The sequence below is a fragment of the Vicugna pacos genome, chromosome 10 (assembly GCF_048564905.1).
Source record: "Vicugna pacos chromosome 10, VicPac4, whole genome shotgun sequence".
In the NCBI taxonomy this organism is placed as follows: Eukaryota; Metazoa; Chordata; class Mammalia; order Artiodactyla; family Camelidae; genus Vicugna; species Vicugna pacos.
Window position 1 is genome coordinate 36,193,746 of NC_132996.1, and position 17,932 is coordinate 36,211,677.

Sequence of the window (17,932 nt, forward strand, 5' to 3'; positions counted from 1 at the left end):
TCCTGGGAAAGGAATGCAGTGAAGAGGGCACATGAGCATACTGTTGCTAGAAAGATACAGCCCCTAATTACAAATCAATCATCCAGCATTCAAGCCAATTGTACCGACTCAGAAAATTTTGTTATGAATTTCTCACTGAAAATCTGCTCATTATAGGGTTCAAAGTCTACTCTTTGGACTAGAAGGTCTCAAATTCAGACCCTACAATCTGGTGGGTTCCCTTCCCAATTCCTCACCATCTCCCACCCCCACCCCTTTATCCACATTGCTTTCTAGCCCATTAGGCCTCCCGGAGGCAAGCTCTCCCAGCAATACCTCCAGTAACACCATACTTGCTATATACAAGAAAGCCTATTTCTGATATCTTGGCATTCCTTTTACTTTCTTGAACAACATGAATACCAGTTTCAAAAGTGAGATTCCCTCAGCCCCCTTGATGTTTTTATTAAGTAAAAGTTATGGCTGTATGTTGGAAGAATTAGGGCACAATAGCAATAAACAATGACTCTAGAATCTAGCCTCTATCAGGTTTTCACTGTGTTGAAAGAATTTGATTCTCTCCCTCCTGTACAACTAATTTTTCTTTCATCTCTGTGTACATTGTTTGTGCTTTTCCTTATCACTCTATGTATGAAGGCCTGTGCAACCTGAATTGCCACTTTTCTTTTCATAGATGGAGAAGTACTCGTGCCATGCGTATTTCAAGTATTAGTTCTTCCCCTTTCTCACTTTTTATCTGATCTGAAATTTTGCCTTGAACTTCAAGTTCTTTTGGCCAACATGACCCTAACCTGGTTGTCAATAATTTTTAATAGCTATTATAACCAAGAGCTTTTCTTTACCACTCAAAGCTCACCAAACCCTACATTGACAACTACCATGTGTTAGTGAGTCAAGCAGAGGCACACGGAGTATCTTCTTATGTGAGCCAGAATGAAAACCAAGGTTGCTGAGTATTTTTTGTTTCATTGTTCAAACTTTGTTACACATAATTTTGTGTATGTGTGACTACTATAGTAAGTAAACGCAACTTTAAGAAATGGATAGGGTGGTTTTTGATTGAGAGAATTTTTGTCTTATGACTACAGATAAGCCTGGGCCTAGAAATGCCTGACTTTTGTGAATTTATCTCCCAGGGTTGGGTAGAGAGTGGGGAATTTCCTTCCCTTTATACTGCGGATGAGCAGTTAACCCCTCCTAATTCCTCCCTCTGGGAGCTGATCCTTGCCAGGGTCCCTGGTCCTTGACTTGGTTTCCCCTTCCATTCTGATTCCCATTTCCATACTGTGCCCTGGTAAAAGAGGTGAAGGGGAAAGCAGGCCAGAAAGAGGAAAAATAGCCCAACCTGCTATTGTCATGGTATTGTTCAACACCATGTCCTTCCTCATCACCCTCTTCACCCCCTCCTAACTTTTATACTACCCTTATGGTCAAGAAAGGCTGATTGGACTGGGAACTTCCCAAGTTAATATTTTACGAAAAGGAGGAGTAAGAAAGGGTAAATTCTATCCCAATACCTCTTCTCACATGATTCTCCCACTCCCTGACATACTGCTTTGCCCTTTGTCATAGAACTTTCTTTTAGATTCTCTGTTACACTAATTTCTTGCCTCATGGTTCAGCCTCTGGTCAGCCCCTGTCCTCTCTGCTTCTCAGCCACCCCACACCCTACTCCACTGCCATGCTGTTCTTGCACTGACCTGGCACGGACCAAAGTCCACTCTCACTGTCAGAGGGAAGAGAACAGCACCTCCAGGGAATGGCAGTGAGGGAAGATTTGCTTCTAGCACCTCAAAATAGAATTCTGTCATTTACCTTGATAAACTTAAATAATAAGCATATACTGCTATCTCTTGATTCATTTGTTTTATGAATAAATGATCTGTCATCTGCCTATTCTTTCCATCTTTTCAATGTAATCATATATTTCCAAGTGAAGATACTTAGTAGGCCAAGTTCAGGAGAGAGGACAAGTCTCGATGTTTAAACTTTAGAGTTGTCAGCATCCACATGATACCTGATACACAGATCGAATAAAGGTACCAGTTTCAATACTTATACTAAATTTTAAAAAGCTCAATTTCATTTTCATATATATATATATATAAAATACATCTATAGAAGCTCTCATATTTTCTTCCCACACATGCCTGGGGTGCTAGAGCCTTGCTTTGCAGAGCAGTGTTCAGGGATACAGAAATCCAACAGCTGAATTCTGTGAAACGCACACTTTCAATTTTACTACAAACTGCGAAATTGCTCTTCAAAGTGCAATGTGCTAATTTACAAGCAGTTTATGAAGGAGTTCCTGTTTCTTCACACCATTTCCTAAGCTTTATATTATCAAACTTCATACCTGTCAGTCTGTGGACTGACCTTTCCCCTGAGGGACCAGATTCCTATTCTAACAGACTATCTCATTAGATGAGGAATCCCCACTCTCATCTTAGTACAAGACTTTTGACCATTTAAGGCCCCTGAAAATAAGATGTTATTCCACAGAAGTAAAATAAAAGTTTCATTAGTGGGCCAATAATTAAATGTGGATTTAATAATTTATCCTTTTCTGATCTCTCATAAATATTTCAAACATAATCACATAATGTTAAGACATTGTCACCAGGAGCCCATTAAACACTACTACCTACTCCCTGGCACATAAGTAAGCCTTCAATAAATGTCTGGTGAATGAACAGAGGGACAGATGGAAATGTCACTACATAGCCATGTACAAATATATCTGGGCATCTGTCTTGATCGCTCTCTTTTCTTTGCTTCCCTGACATGAGTTACCAGGTCTGGTCAGTTTTACTTCTGAGATATATTTTGTGGTTCTGTGTTCTTACGGATTCCCACTGCCATTGCTCAAAATATGGCCATCTAAAATCTCCTCTCTTCCTTTCCATTCTCCCAACCCCAAATTAAAAATGTGTCAGTTATTTTTTCATGTGTACATGACATTCTACATGCTCACCTACTGCCTGGAAAATACTCATCTGACAATATTCTTACTTATCCTTCAGGAGTCAAGTCAAATATTACCTCTTCTTCTTGACGCCAAGGCAGTCTCTCCTCTGTGCTCCCACAGACATTCTAGTGACTATTCTCACTGCACTTAGATTTTATTGTGTTCATCCTCTTTACCATCTTGACCAATGCTGTCCAATGGAAATATAATAATAAGCCATACGTAATTTTAATTTTCCTAGTAGCCACATTTAAAAAGGTAAAGAGAAACAGAGAAAAGGAATTTAAATAATTTAATGTAACCTAATATATCCCAAAATATTATCATTCCAACATGTAATTAAAATTTATTAATGAGGTATTATACCTTGGTTTTTTTGTACTAAGTCTTCAAAATTCTGTGTGTTCTTAATACTTACGGCATATTCCAATCCAGACAGGCCACATGTTAAGTGCTCAATAGCCACATGTGGCTAGTGGCTCCCATACTGAACAACGAGTATGAGATCCAAAAGGAATCATATCTTGTTCATTTTTGTATTCCCAGGTGTTTGACTTGTCAGAAATGCCTAATAAATGCTTGATAAGTGAATTAATAAATGAGCAATGATACAAACAGCTAGTGTTGATTGCTTACCATGTGAAAGGCACTGTGATAAGCAATATACATAACTGTTCATTCCTTTTCTTACCAGCAAATGATAGCTGGTATTCAACGGCTACTTGATGGTCATTAAGTAATTAGGTAGTTTTGGGAAAGCCACTTATTGTCTTAAGATCTCAATTTTCTCATTTGTGAAAGACAGAGGGGATGGGCAAAGTTACTCTTAGACCAGTTCAAAAATAGGTAAAGATATAAATAAAGGTAAAGCGTTTAGAGTTGAGTCATGAAAACAATGAATGGTCGGATAAGTTTTAGGAGACAATGTAGTGCAATGGAAGGGCACATGCTTTGGAATTAGACACACCTGGTTAGAATTCTGAACTCCACCACTCAGTTATGTGCTCTTAGAATTTAAATCCCCCAATCTTTTCACTGCTTCATCTATAAAATGACTACCTTGTACCAGTAGTAACTACCTTGTTGTGAGGCTTGGAAATAATATCTGTAAAGTGTTTGGCATATTACTGTATCTTCAACAAATAAAGGATAGACATTATAATTGGTTCTGGGAATTCTTTCACTCTATTTTTTTACCCCTTAGGATTTAACAATCGTAAAGGTAAGCCTTTAGGTAGGGCTTACCATGTTCCAGAAAATGTGCTAAAATGATTTAAAATATTAACTCATTCAGTTTCATAGCACCCCTGTGAGGTAAGCACCATTACTATCATTTCCATTTTACCCTTGGGAAACTGAGGCACAGAGGGTAAATAACTTGCCCAAGGTTACACAGATATTAATTGGTAGCGTTGGGATTCTACACTCAGGCCCGCAGTGCTAGAGTCAGGACTCTGAATCACTGGGCTCTACTCTTCTCAAGCCAACCACTGACTAATTTATTACGAGAATACTAGAATTGGCTGCTTTAATAAATATCATAACAGAGTGACTAAATGGCTTTGTTTATAAAGAAACCAATCTGTACACTTCTCAGCTCTGGAGAAAAAGAGATTAGGGACTGAGTCAACTTAAGTTTTATTTCCTTAAAGAGTCATACATTTGTATACACTGACAACTTTTTATACATAGGTGTGGTTTGCTGCCCATGGTTCCCCCAGTTCAGGTCCTTTGTTTCAGATGTTGCTGGGAGTTGGCCCCTCCCTAGAAGCTCAAGGGTGAGACGACTTACTGATCTTAGGGACCTTAGGCACAGTTCTCAAAAAGCACCACCCACAGAGCGGGAAGCAGTGTCTGTGCCTTATACCTCGGACATGCTGTGAGGTTAGAATACAGATAATGAACTACTTATGCCCATTTCTGGGCATCGGCAGAAGCTCTGTTCTGACTCATGTACAAAAATCCCTAAAAAAGGAAGGAAAAAAAAAAGACAGAAAAAAGTAATCTCCAGGTCTCAGGATTCTATTGAATTACTACTGCCCCCCAAATGAGCTCCAAACAATGACAATGGCACCCACAAAAGAAGGGCAAATGACCATCTAATCAGATGTGGGAAGAAACTGGCCAGCCAAATGGTTTCTTCTTTTCACAGTGATACTTGGAAAGTGGACAGCAGATGGTATTTAAAGAAATGTTACAAATACTGTTCCTCTTTCTCTAAATACCTATGAGCTAGAGAACACCAGAACACCGTTATCAATAAACAGGGTGTATCGATGGAGGCAGTTGAGAATGCGGGGGCCGGGGGGGTGGAGAGCGGGGGAGACAACAAATTTTACCTCTATCTTCTTAGGGTTTTTCAGCTGGGCCTGAGAATGAAACTGACACAAGACAGGAGAAACATATACAAATTCGTATGTTTTACGTGAAACGGGGACTCTGATAAGAAAATGAAGACCCAAAGAAGAAGCAAAACCTACAGGCCTTTTTTCACATTAAGTTGAACAAAGAGAGGCAATTGTGGGAAAGTAAACTATACAGGGAGGCTAAAGGAAGATAAGAATTAACAGGTGTGTTTCTATAGGATTCTCTCAGCTTTGATTCCCCATTGAAGAATTTCTTTTCTAAAGGGAGGGTACCTTTCACATGGGAGTTTTAAATTTCCTGTTTTCAAGAAGAAATGGGGAGATTAGAAGGCCACTTTTGCATCTGCTATTCTTTAAATGTCTTTAGTTCGAAATAATCCTTATGTCAAAGTAGCATATTTTGGAATGGCATATTCTGCCACATTTTATTCCTCCCCTTTAAAATTTCCCCTATTCTGGACTCTGAAATAAAGCTAGCATAATCTTAAATTAGTTTTCTCATCTATAAACCAGGTGACTATTTTTACAAATCACAGAATTAAAGAACCAAAAAGTTAAAACATATGACTTTCTCTAACTTATTTTATGTACTGCTGTGTTTGACATACATCAAGCAATTTATTTTTATTGTACAACTTGATTTTCAATTTAATTTAAAATTTTACAATCTTAAACATTTAGTAGAGATAACATAAACTCATGTGACTAGTAAACCCAAATAGGAAAAGTTGTATGTCTTCATTCTGTTTAATGTTGACAACCCTGTAGACATGACTGCTTTTATTAAACCAACAAACTTAAACTAGCTTTTATTTACCAAAGATTATCTCAGAATCTGTGAACTTGAGAGACATCTGGGTTAGTTTCTATATTTCTGAGAGTTTTAGGAAAACTTAATTTATATAAGCACTTATTTTTTAAACCAATTAAACAGAGCTCTTTTACAAAGTAACTTTGGCAATATCACCTGGAGGTAGAAAAATATATATATACATAGTCATATAGAGACAAAGATGCAAAAAGAGATCTTATAGTCTTCATTTTTAATCTTAGCCATGAGTTAGGCATAAATTCAGAAACACAAAATTTACTAACTTATACAAGAGTTATCTTTGCCTTATTAATTTTTTCCTTTCAATTTGATCTTCCTATAGGTAATAATAGGATATTTGTTTATGGTGAGATCGCTCTAAAAAAATCCTTTTTGATATATAAGTCCAAATATTCAAGACTACACCTATTTTAATTGTGACTCAAAACCAATAAGCTTTTTTTTTTAATGGCTTAAAACATAAAAGCCTTTGAACTCTCCTACACTGTGGGTGGGGATGTAAATTGGTACAGCCACTATGGAGAACAGTACGGAAATAACTCAAAAACCTGAAAATATAGTTGCCATATGATCCTGCAATCCTACCCCTGGGCATACATCTGGAGAAAACTCTCATATGAAAAGATATAAGCACCCCAATGTTCATAACAGCACTATTTACAATAGCCAAGATACAGAAGCAACCTAAATGTCCATCAACAAATGAACTGAATAAAGAAGATGTGAGATATATATATATATATAATGAAATACTACTCAGCCATAAAAAAGAATGAAATAATGTGCAGCAACATGGATGGACCTGGAGATTATCATACTAAGAGAAGTAAGATAGAGAAAGACAAATACCACATGATATCACTTATATATGGAATCTAAAATATGATACAACCTTATTGATAAAACAGTAAAAGACTCACAGATATAGAAAATAAAATTATGGTTATGGGGGGGCAAGGGGAGAGGGAGGGATAAATTAGGAGTCTGGGATTAGCAGATACAATCTACTATATATAAAATAAACAGTGAGGTCCTACTATATAGCACTGTATTCTGTATTCAGTAGGAAACTGTATTCAATATTCTGTAATAAATCATAATGCAAAAGAATATGAAAAAGAATTATACACATATATATAAAATATATATATGTATATATATGTGTGTATATATATATATATATATATATATATATATATATATATATATATAAAACTGAGTCACTTTACTGTACACCAGAAACTAACACAATGCTGTAAATCAACTATATGTCCATTTTTTTAAAAGCTACCAGAAAAGTCAACAAGCCTTTTTATGGCTTAACCATGGACACAAGAGGCAACCCCAAAGAGCACCAAAGGTGCAGCCCTCCCAAGATCCAGCAAGTGTACTCTCAGAGCCAGCCTAAGAATGTAAAGCGCTTTATTGTCACAGGCAGTAAGAACAGTATTTGTGAAACCGGTGTCTCTTGTTTCCTACAGGAATGTGAGCTGCTTCCAGCTATGCACCAGCTAACCTGTAGCACCATTGGGCGACATTAGGATAAGGGCTTCCTAGCACTATGAAGAAAATGAAGGTAAGACCACAAAGGCTCCTTACGCACTGGAACCTCTCACTAAGACAAACTTCCTTGAGAGCTGGCAAGGTTAGACAAAGAGCTGCTTGTCATTTTGTGTCTTGGTTTCCAGCCTCTTTGGCTGGTTACCTGATTCAAGCCAACATCTGTACGCTCCAGTTTGGGGAGACCAGAGAGAATATTCTCACTGGTCACAAAGCCAAGCTCTGAAGACATGAAACAAGGTGAAAGGAGCATCTTATTTTACAATTCTCCTCCTTATGACAAACACCACTAAAGACAGACAAAACAACAACAACAACAACAAAACCCAAAAAACAAAAAAAACAAAGACTAGGAGGCTGCGGATCATAACCAATGGGTATACTCAGAACCATATTTACAGTCACCATTCAAAGAACTAATTTTACATATGTTTTTCTCCTGCCAATCTACATTTAGAAAGGAAAAACGGTAAGGGGAGACTCTCATTATTCTTGCTTTGGCTGGGCCATGCAGGCAGAGATCTAAGTGACTGAAGTGGTAAGAATTCTTACCTTCTGCTGGCTTTTTGTCAGATGTCCCAGGATCTCTCAGTGCCCCAACCACTGAAATCCCATCCTCACCACCAGAAACCATAGGAGAGCCAAAATCTTATCTCTGTCTTCATAGGGTTTTTTTGGTTGGGCCTGAAGATTAAATGGATATAAACCTGATCAACAGGGGAATTGTATACAAATTTATATGTTTTCTGTGACACAGAAACTCTCATGGGAAATGAAAGATCAAAGAAATGGCAAAATCTACAAGCTTTTATATTAGGTTGAACAAAGAAAGGCAATTGTGAAAAAGTAACTAAACTATATGGGGAGGCTAATGGAAGGTAAGAAATATTTCAACAAAGTATATGTAGATAGGAGTCTCTTGGCTTTGATTTCGCATTGAAGAATGTTTCTTTTCTCTTGGTATAAGAAGAGCATCCTTCACATGGGAGTTTTAATCTCCTGTTTTCAGGAAGAGACAGGGAGATTAGACATCTCTCCTTGCATCCTCTGCTTTCTAAGTGCCTTTAGTTCAAAATAATTGTTGCATTAAAGTGGCATATTTTGGGGTGGCATATTCTGCCACCCTTCTAGAACCAGAAGGTCAGTGGTCAGGACACAAGGAATGATTTAGAAGAGCCAAGAACATAGCAGCTCTGTTTTTGTTCCACCTAGACTAACAGTGCTGAATAACTGAGGGTCAGATGATTCACCTCCAGATGAAAACCAAACTTACATTCCAGATTTCTGAAACAGTCAGAACAGATACTGGGCATTAGGTTTAACCATCCTTTAGAGATGAGGAAATGTCACAGAAACCTGTCTGTACTTGTTTAGACTGAATATTGAGGCACTAGTGGAAATGTTAGAAACTTGGTAGAAATTTTTGGGTTCTTTTAAATAAGAGGCTTTGAAAATGTTTAAAGCAGACAAATTCTGAATGTCATAATTGAATACAAGGCACAGTAGAGATCACCAAATGAATTGCGGGGGATACTGTGCACACTACAAATTTGGCTTTCTTAAGAAAAGCTGCCTAAAACTCTTTCCAGTGCTGTGAAAGTGAGCATCTCTGATGCATTCTAGATAGCTGTAATGGGTTCTTCACTGCAACTACAAAGAAAGTTGTGTTCCTTTTAGTCTTGTTAAAACAGACATTTTTAATGTGAAATAGTTACTTTTAAATAGTTCACACTCTCCCTTGTCATGTAATCTGCAAAGATAAAGCATGGTGAAAATAATTATTAATTCCATGAGTTCCAAGACATATGTAAGATCCTGTGCTACTCGTTGCGGGGAATACAAAGACATGAGGACAAGGCAAAATGACCTGATCTTGTTTTGGAGGAGGCAAATGTGGCACAATAGAAAGATTATGGAGTTTGCAATCAAATAGACCTAGATTTCAATCCCACTTCTGCCACCTAACAGCTGTGTAACTTTGGGCAAGTTACTTGTCTCATTAAGCCTCAAGTTTCTCTTCTACAAAATTCAGATGACTAGATGAATATTTGCATAGGAATGCTGTGAAGACAGACTGAAGAGTCTCAACAGAACTGTGTTTAATAAGACACTGACAGGACAATATATCATATGAGTTAGAAAACGATACATGCCGTACGAAAAGTGTTTCCTTAGAGCAGGAAGAAGTACTATTTGCATTAAAAAATTGATGCTCAACTTTACTTGTCTTCTGTTTTTAAAGAAGCTAAGAATGTCTGAGGGATGTATAAAATAGCTGTAACTACTTTTTATGTGTAGCACATGTGTTTTTGGTGTTTATTCCTAAGCATTTTCTCAGTAATATATGGTATCTCTAGGCTGTCAATGATAATAGTACATTTTTCACTTGGTGTAATTTATCTTCATTTACAGAACTGTATTTCTGTAGCAAGAATCAAAAGCACATACAGGTGTTTCATATTTGAATAAAATTACAATGTTGTTGATTCCAATATATGGCAGCCCAATTTTCAGGGCTCTTGTTGAGGAAAGATGGGAAAAGCATATGAATGAATAATTACCTTTTTTTTGGGTGTTGCTGTATTTTATAGGTTAGACTCTGGGCAAAAAGTGAATTCCTTTTGTGAAGACAATTACTCACTTTTTTATAGAGATAGGACTTCTTGGAATTCACTTAAGAATGATGGTGCACTGTGAGGGACACTAACTATATAACATGCCTTCCCCATGAGATTGTACCACCTTGAATAATAAACCATTGTTTTTACATCCTCTTCCAGAAGCAGGCTGTCCCACTGTAGGGGGTCTTTGCTGGAGAGACATGTTATATACACATTGACTTGAATCAAATAAATGCCTTTATAATCTCAACCCTAAAATTATTTTTGAAAATCATAATGTGCTCATTAAGCAATTACTTAATTTCTTCATGTTCTATTCTCAGAACTAAATATTAATTTATGTCTTTATATATAGCTATATTATTATATTTATGTATAGCTACTTCAAAAGATCAAGATATTTGTAAAGAAAGGAGTCATTAGAAATAGTGTCTAATTGCATATGGCATGGTGATAAAACTTAGCAGTGGTTCACTTAGCTCTGTGTCTTCTAAGAAGATGCCCCTAAATTCCCTAGGCTAGGTTAGATCCTTTTTGTATGTATTCCTTCATCCTGAATTATATTGGAATTATCTGTTTATGTTTGTTTCCCTGTGCTCTGTGGAAAATACTGTCTTGACTAACTCCATGAGCTTAGTTCAGGGACAACTACTTTAAACAAAGGTATTTATCTGAATTGAACAGCTTAATGGCTAATAAATGGCTAAATTAATAATCCTGTCATCTTTACCCGTTTGGCTCCTGGTGCCCTTACACAGGCTAAAATTTGGCCCAGAATTGTAATGCTTGTTTTGGGAAAAATGTTATTGACCCATAGCTAAGAAGTGTTTCATCTGACCCTGGATATTTCAGAATTCTGCCACTGGGCTGGGTATTAGGCACATACATCTTGCCTAACCTAATGAATGGCTCATCCCTGTGAGTAGGCACCTGTGTCAGCTTTGTGTTTTGTGCCTTTCTCCAGGAATGACTGTACAGTCAGCCCTCCATATCTGTGGGTTCCACATCTGTGGATTCAAACAACTGTGGATTAAAAACATTCAGAAAAAAAATTCTAGAAGAGTTCCAAAAAGCAAAAGTTGAATTTGTTGTATGTCAGCAACTATTTACCCAGCATTTACATTGTATTCACAACTACTTACACAGCATTTACATTGTATTAGGTATTATAAGACATCTAGAGATGATTTAAAGTATACAGGAGGATGTGCATAGTGGTTATGTTAGCAGTAGTTAATTTAGCTCTGTGTCTTCTAAAAAGATGCCCCTACATTTTCTAGGCTGGGTTAGATCTTTATATGCATTCCTTCATCCTGCATTATATTGGAATTATCTGTTTAAGTCTGTCTCCCTGTTACACCCTATGCTCTGTGGAAAATACTGTCTTATCTAACTTTATATGCCAAGTTCAGGAACAAGTACTTTAAACAAAGGTACATCACCGTCTTATATAAAAAACTTGAACATCTGCGGATTTTGGTATGAGGGTGGTCCTGGAGGGTTCTGGAACGAATCCCTCCACAAATACCGAGGGATGACTGTACATGGTGCTGGACCGTGAGCTCTTCCAAGGAGAAGTCGTGGTATTCAAACTAAAGTTTCCTGGGTTTATAACTTAGGTCGCCCACAAAGTAGGCAGCTCATTAAACTTCTGTAGTTTCCAAATGGGTGCAATGTCGTGGCTGCTTTTGTTCTACTAACAGTGCCATGCACTAAAACAAGCTCTAAATCCTCAAAGAAAAATTCTGAACCATCTTGGCTCATTCTTAGAGTACAAGCTTGTGAGTGTGATTTACCATGCCAGGAGCTTTCACTTATTTTAAATTCTCACACTTTTTTTTTCTTCCTATGGTTTCTAGTTTTTGAATGATAGCTAAATCCCAGTAGGATTGTTTATACCATGGATGTTTCATGGAGCTAAGGTTACGATAATATTATTGCAGAGTTTTTCTCAGAATCCTTTTATCATTATAAAAATTGAGATATTATACGTAAAGTGCGTTGGGTGCACTAACTTAAGTATATGGCTCGGTGAATTATTACCTCTGCACACACCACCTCTGTGACTACCACTGAGATCAAGAGACAGAACGCTTCCAGCACCGTTATGCCTCTTCCATTCCCCCTCTCCCCTCCTCCCTTCCCAGGTAACCATTATTCTAACTTCTCTTACCATAAATAAGTTCTGTATGAAATTATTTTGGAAGAAGTGTCAAGTGGAAGTATTTGGCTCATAATTCCGAGGGGCTGTACGAGACGCACGTTCGGCTCCCTTCCTATGGGGCATCACGCCGAGGTTCCAGCGGACGACAGGACGGCCCCGCTCTCACCGACCCGAGCCAGCCCCGTTAGAGGCGCGCCCGGCCTCACGTAGACAGTGCGGGAGCACGCCACAATGGCTGCCCACTGTCTTCCCGCCGGCCTCGCCGCATCCTCCCCACCTTTCCAGTGGGCGCCCCTCCCAAGCGACCAGCAGCCGGGGCGTCGCCCTGGGCGCGACCCGCCGGAACCCGAGCGGCCAGGCTGGGGCGCTCCTGAGCCCGGGATGTGGGGTGCGCGCCCATTGGCTGAACTTTCCCCGCGGGCCGGCCGGCCACAGAGCCCACCTCCCGGCCCTCTCTCCGCCCTCCTATTGGCAGTTCGCGTCGCACCCGTGCCCTCTCCGGTCCCCCTCCCGCCCGGATGGAAACGGGGTTGAAGGGGTGGGAGGCCGAAGCCTGGAGGAGGGTGAGCGATCCTCTCGGTAAGGGGGTGAGAGAGAACCAATCAGGACCAGACGTGGAAAAGAGGCGCCGCGCCAGCCAGTCACATCCCGAGGTTCGGGTCGGGGCCGGCTGACGTGAGTGCGGGCCGTAGCCAATGGGCGTGCCACTACCCATCCGCTCTTCAGCAGCAGGTCGGGAGCGGTGGAAGAGGGAGTGAGGAGAGCGCGACGGCGGTGGTGGCGGAGCCCTCGCTGGACGGCCAGGGGAAAAGCGAGGCCCGAGCCTCTGCGTCTAGGTGAGAGGCAGGAACGCCGGGCGGGAGAGGCGGGCTGCGGGCCTCTCCTCGCCTGGTCTTGGCCCGGGCTGTGGGAGCAGGGGAGTCAGGCCGGGCCGAGACGGGGGCGACACCCTTCGCCCCGCCCCCGCCCCCGCCCTCGGCTGCTGCGAGCCGGACGGAGGCGCCCGCTTCAGCGGGAATTGTGTCTGCGCGGCTCGGCCGGGCCGCCTCCCTCGGAGGGCCCCGACCGCTAGCGGGGCGGTAGGGAGGGGCCTGATTTGCAGCCGCGGAGCCTAGGGGCGCCGCCTGGGGTGGCGAGGCCGCGTAGAGGTGGCGAAGGTGGGGCGGGGTAGTTAACGGAGGAGCGGACTTGTGTGCTCGACGGTGGCAGTGAAGAGGCCTGTGGTGGAAGAATTCTGGGTCTGGGGACGAAGACAGTGAGGGAAATAGGTTGATGCTCAGAAGAGGGTGCCCGGGGAGACGTTGAGGGGCCAGGGCGTGTGGTTGGCCTCTTGGAAAAAAGCATTACAAGAGAGTGGGGCGGGGGGGGGAGATCAGCTGGGAACGAAGGGAGGACAAGCTTGGGTTTTGAAGGTTAAGATCGCTGGACAAATAGGGACACGTGGATCTGGAGTAAGAGGCATTTACTGAAGGCAGAAGGTGACCGAGAGGTTTTAGGTGAGGTATGGCTGTAGACTGACTAGAAGGCGTTAGCTGGCCAGTTAGGAGAAATTTCACAAGGATCAAACGAGATAGGTTTACTTATGGTAGCTGAAGGGTGTGGATCTTTTATGAGTAAGTTGGCAAGATTAACTGTCCGTTTTGTCAGGTAGGAGCCAGTCAGCCAGATTCATTTACTCTCATCGAGGGCTAAATACTTAGACTTGTTAACTCTCACCACTGAGGCTGATCTTCCTCCCATCGCATCCCTCCTCCCGCTCCTATGACAGTTTATCTCAGTGTTTTGCCTCAGCAGCACACAAACTCATCCTTTCAGGAGTAATGGCACAAGTAGTGTTTGCTCTTGATTGGATGACAGTGAGAAATCCCTTAAATCTTTATGTTAAGAAGTAGAATGTGTTGGTTTAAAGGCAACATCAGAAGATGTTTTCAGAAAATCTACCCTATAGGGGAATTTCTCAACTATCTTGTTCGGTGTATGTGGTGTAGCTTAAAAATGATGCAAGATCTCTTACAGTAACACAAGTGAAAATGAACATATGTACAATCCTGTTACTCTATAGGATCAGCCGTCTTGATGCAGAATTTGACTTATGTATCGTGCTTTTTGGGGTATATTTCAATCTTGGGAAGAGTTTTGTAGCTAAGTAGGTTCAAAATTCTTTTCACTTAGAGGAAAGAAAAAATGGCATCACTGCTACTACCTTTCTGTTTAAAGGTTTCAGAATTTTTATTTGTGGGTTGTAGGCAGAGAAAGGGTAGTAGAAAAGAAAATGGCCCAGTTCTATACTTCCAGTGGATTTAAACAGGAGGAGGTGGTACTACTGAGGTATAATTTCTACTTGAGGATAGAACAAAAAGATTGTGAAGAGTTAATTACTTCTTTTCAAACGTAAAATAGTAGTGTCAAGGACAAACACCAAAGACAGCATTTGTTGTATAGGAGGCTTCCTTGTTAACCAACTTAACAAAGAATTATAGCTAATGGACCATTTAGGATGTAGAAATAATTTTTGAAAGTGATATCTTGGTAATGCTGTTCACTAATTACATTTTATCCTTAGTATAACAGAATACCTAAGTGTTGAGGTGCTAAGGTGACTCGGAGCAGAGAAGTAATCTGAGTGGTGTAGAGTTAATCAGGGAAGGTTTCCAGGAAGAGGTAAGTTTTGAGCTCTTTTGGACTAGGAGTTGGGATGTGGGTTATTGGAAGACATGAGGATGATGTTTCAGTAGCATGGACATATTATAAGCAACTGTGAACAAGACCGACAAACATGGTTTTTAAGTAGAATTGAAGATTTGGATGAATATTTAAGGGTATGGAAGTCAGCTAAGTCTTTTATGCCTTAATCAATAAATGGTGGTTTTGTATGTTAGCTAGAAGAGAAGAATTTGAGTAGTTGATGATGGAGTAGAGACTGGTAGTGAAGGAAAGAGTACAGAAATATTTTTTGCTTGTTTTGTTTGCCATATGAGGGGGAAATAATTAGGTTTATTCATATAGTTATCTTTGGAGGAGGTACTAGGGATTGAACCCGGGACCTCGTGCATGCTAAGCATGTGCTGTGCCACTTGAGCTATACCTTCTCCCCTACAAAAACATTTTTGGATAGTGGTGATAAGAGAAATGTGGTGAAAGTAAGTTGAGTTGTTGAGAGGTAGGTTTGGTATTCAACCATATGTAATAAGCAGAAATATTTTTGGGTCCTGTACTAGATTATGTTGATAATAATAGCAAAATTTATTGGGTACTGCTTTGTACCAAAAACTGTCTTGAGCTTTTCAAGCATCATCTTCCTTTGATTATCCCTACTTTATAAATGAAGGAACTGAAGTTCAGAGAGATTTTTTTGCCCAGCGTTACACAGCTAGTGAGTGGTAGGTCAGGGTTGGCAGAGTCAGTAAATAAATATTAATTGAGCATCTGCTTCTTGCCAGGCACTGTGTTAAGTGCTGGAGATTCAAAGTTGACAAGCAAATCCAAGGTCAGACATGGGCCATTTTTTAGAGATTGTCAGGAGTTAACAGAAGCAAGCCAATGAAGAAATACAAAAAGGTTCGTTGGAGAGATTTTTTAGACACTGAGGAATATACTGTTTAGGGAAACTTAGGGTAAAGTTTTAAGAAAGAGGAAGTGGTCAGCAACAAAATGTGTAACTGAGAGACTCAGAAGAACAAAAATTGAGAAGAGACTGTTAAATAAGGAAAAAAGTAGTGTGAATTTAGTCTTAAGAAAGCCAGAATGAAGATAGTAAGATACAAGCTGGTAGTTAATTATGTTTAGTGGCAAGTGCTCTATGCAAATTTAAAATTTGGAATGATCACAGTTATGGTCAGATTCGTAAGAAAGATGTTGGTTTGTCCCTGTGCAATATTTTAATCATTGGCTATTAAGATCATGGTTAGTTTAAAAATGTGGGTACTTTTTGTATTTTTCCAAGTTTTTAAAAAGCATTGTTTTGTAATTAGTGGGGGGAAATCATTCAACTAAAATGAACTAGTAGTGAGGGAATATGTGGATGAGTTAATCTGTACTGTGTTTGGGGTAATGAAGAAGACAGTCCTATTTCAGTGCCTGCTGCATATGAGCCACTTTGGTAGGCACAATCCCATCTTGGAAATGGCTGGTTGTTACCGGTAGAAATATCCCGAAACTACATTTGCTTAATCTGAGGAATCAGGTTACTGAAACACCCTGAATCATGGTGTTATGGTCTTGGCTTTTCTAAACATTGTTTAGTGAATGAATTTAAGGTTTAAAAAAACCAAACCAATTGTGCAGTTGAGTCATTTTAACTGCCTTTTGGCCTTACAGCCTTCCCTCCACCCATACACTGATTTATAGTTCCTCTCTTCAGTGGGTTTGTAATGGGTTTAGGAAAGTCTCAGTTCACTAAGGCAACATGGAAGTGCTGAATTTGCATATAACAAATTTAACTTAAACACTTAAAATTCATCCTTGTTTTCTGTTCCCAGTTTGAAGAAGAAAAGAGATAAATTTCAAGAAAATAAGCTTTTCTTATCAGATAATTATTCCAAAGCAGTTTGGTAGCATTTGCCCTAGGGTTAGTACAGATTTATTCCAACCTTCTAAGTCAAGAATGGTACTTAGTTTTTAGTTTAATTTAATTTAGCCCATAGGAGTTATGGGAGGAAATTTAATATTTCCTCTAGGCACTGTACTATGTTCCTTAAATAAATTATCACATTTAATTCTTATGCAATTGTCTAAGGTGGTTATCTCATTTTACTAAGAGAATGAGGCTTAGAGAAGTTAGTAACTTTCCAAAGGTGGGGGAGCTAAGTGGCAGAGCTGAGATTCAAACTTTGCTTTACCTAACTTCAAAACTCTTGCATATGAAACATACAGCAAGAAGGAATTGTTTTATATTAATACATACAACTGAAAAAAAATGCCACATAGCCTTTGGTATTTAGTAAGTATTTGTTACCTTAGAAGATGAGATTCTTACTCTGTATGTTTGTGCTTTGTGAGACATGGTCTTAAATGATGCTGATTTTTGTGTGTCTTACAGGGTACATTATATTTTATTGCTTTAGAGATGTATGTTTTCACATTTTTGTATTTTTTGAAATGAATATTTTACAGTGTCTATAGTTTTTTTGTTTAATATTTACAAAATGGATACTATGTCTTAAAGTCAAAAATGTCTCAGAATTAAGGAAATGTGGTATGTGTACGTAGTCTTCAGGTATAATTGTCTTGGCAGTTTGTTGTGTGCATTTTCTTCCCAGCATCCTCCCTTTACTTAGCCTTTTTTTTGTTCTTTTTTTTTTTTAAGTATGGTATAATACAGAATTGAAGTATATATTAATAATAAAATAGTCATTCTCTTTAGTTTGTGAATATTATGGTATAGAAGAAAGTATTTTGATGTAGAAAATTCACATTGCACTG

General features: G+C 39.4%; 2 protein-coding genes across 18 annotated transcripts in view; one reads left to right on the plus strand and one right to left on the minus strand.

Annotated features, from left to right (window-relative positions):
• Nucleotides 1-12,710, minus strand: part of PTH (parathyroid hormone) — a 98,241-nt gene extending 85,531 nt beyond the window's left edge. For all 8 annotated transcript variants that reach the window (XR_012076590.1, XM_072969553.1, XM_072969552.1 and 5 more), the window contains exons 1-2: nt 12,521-12,710; nt 8,279-8,410 (exon numbers count right to left, since the gene is read on the minus strand). The gene's annotated coding sequence lies outside the window, so the exon portion shown is untranslated. The remainder of the gene's footprint in view (nt 1-8,278; nt 8,411-12,520) is intronic.
• A 167-nt stretch (nt 12,711-12,877) lies between these two features.
• The window catches only part of FAR1 (fatty acyl-CoA reductase 1), a 60,153-nt gene continuing 55,098 nt past the window's right edge, over nt 12,878-17,932 (plus strand). For 6 of the 10 annotated variants that reach the window (XR_012076588.1, XM_072969539.1, XM_072969538.1 and 3 more), the window contains exons 1-2: nt 12,878-13,074; nt 13,238-13,347. Coding sequence is in view for 6 of the 10 variants with exons in the window: in XM_072969539.1 (XP_072825640.1) it covers nt 13,030-13,074; nt 13,238-13,347 (155 nt within the window). In the remaining 4 variants the exon portion in view is untranslated. Of the gene's footprint in view, nt 13,091-13,145; nt 13,165-13,237; nt 13,348-17,932 lie in introns of those variants that run through there. The other 4 variants (XM_072969542.1, XM_072969541.1, XM_072969540.1 and 1 more) reach the window with 4 other exon arrangements.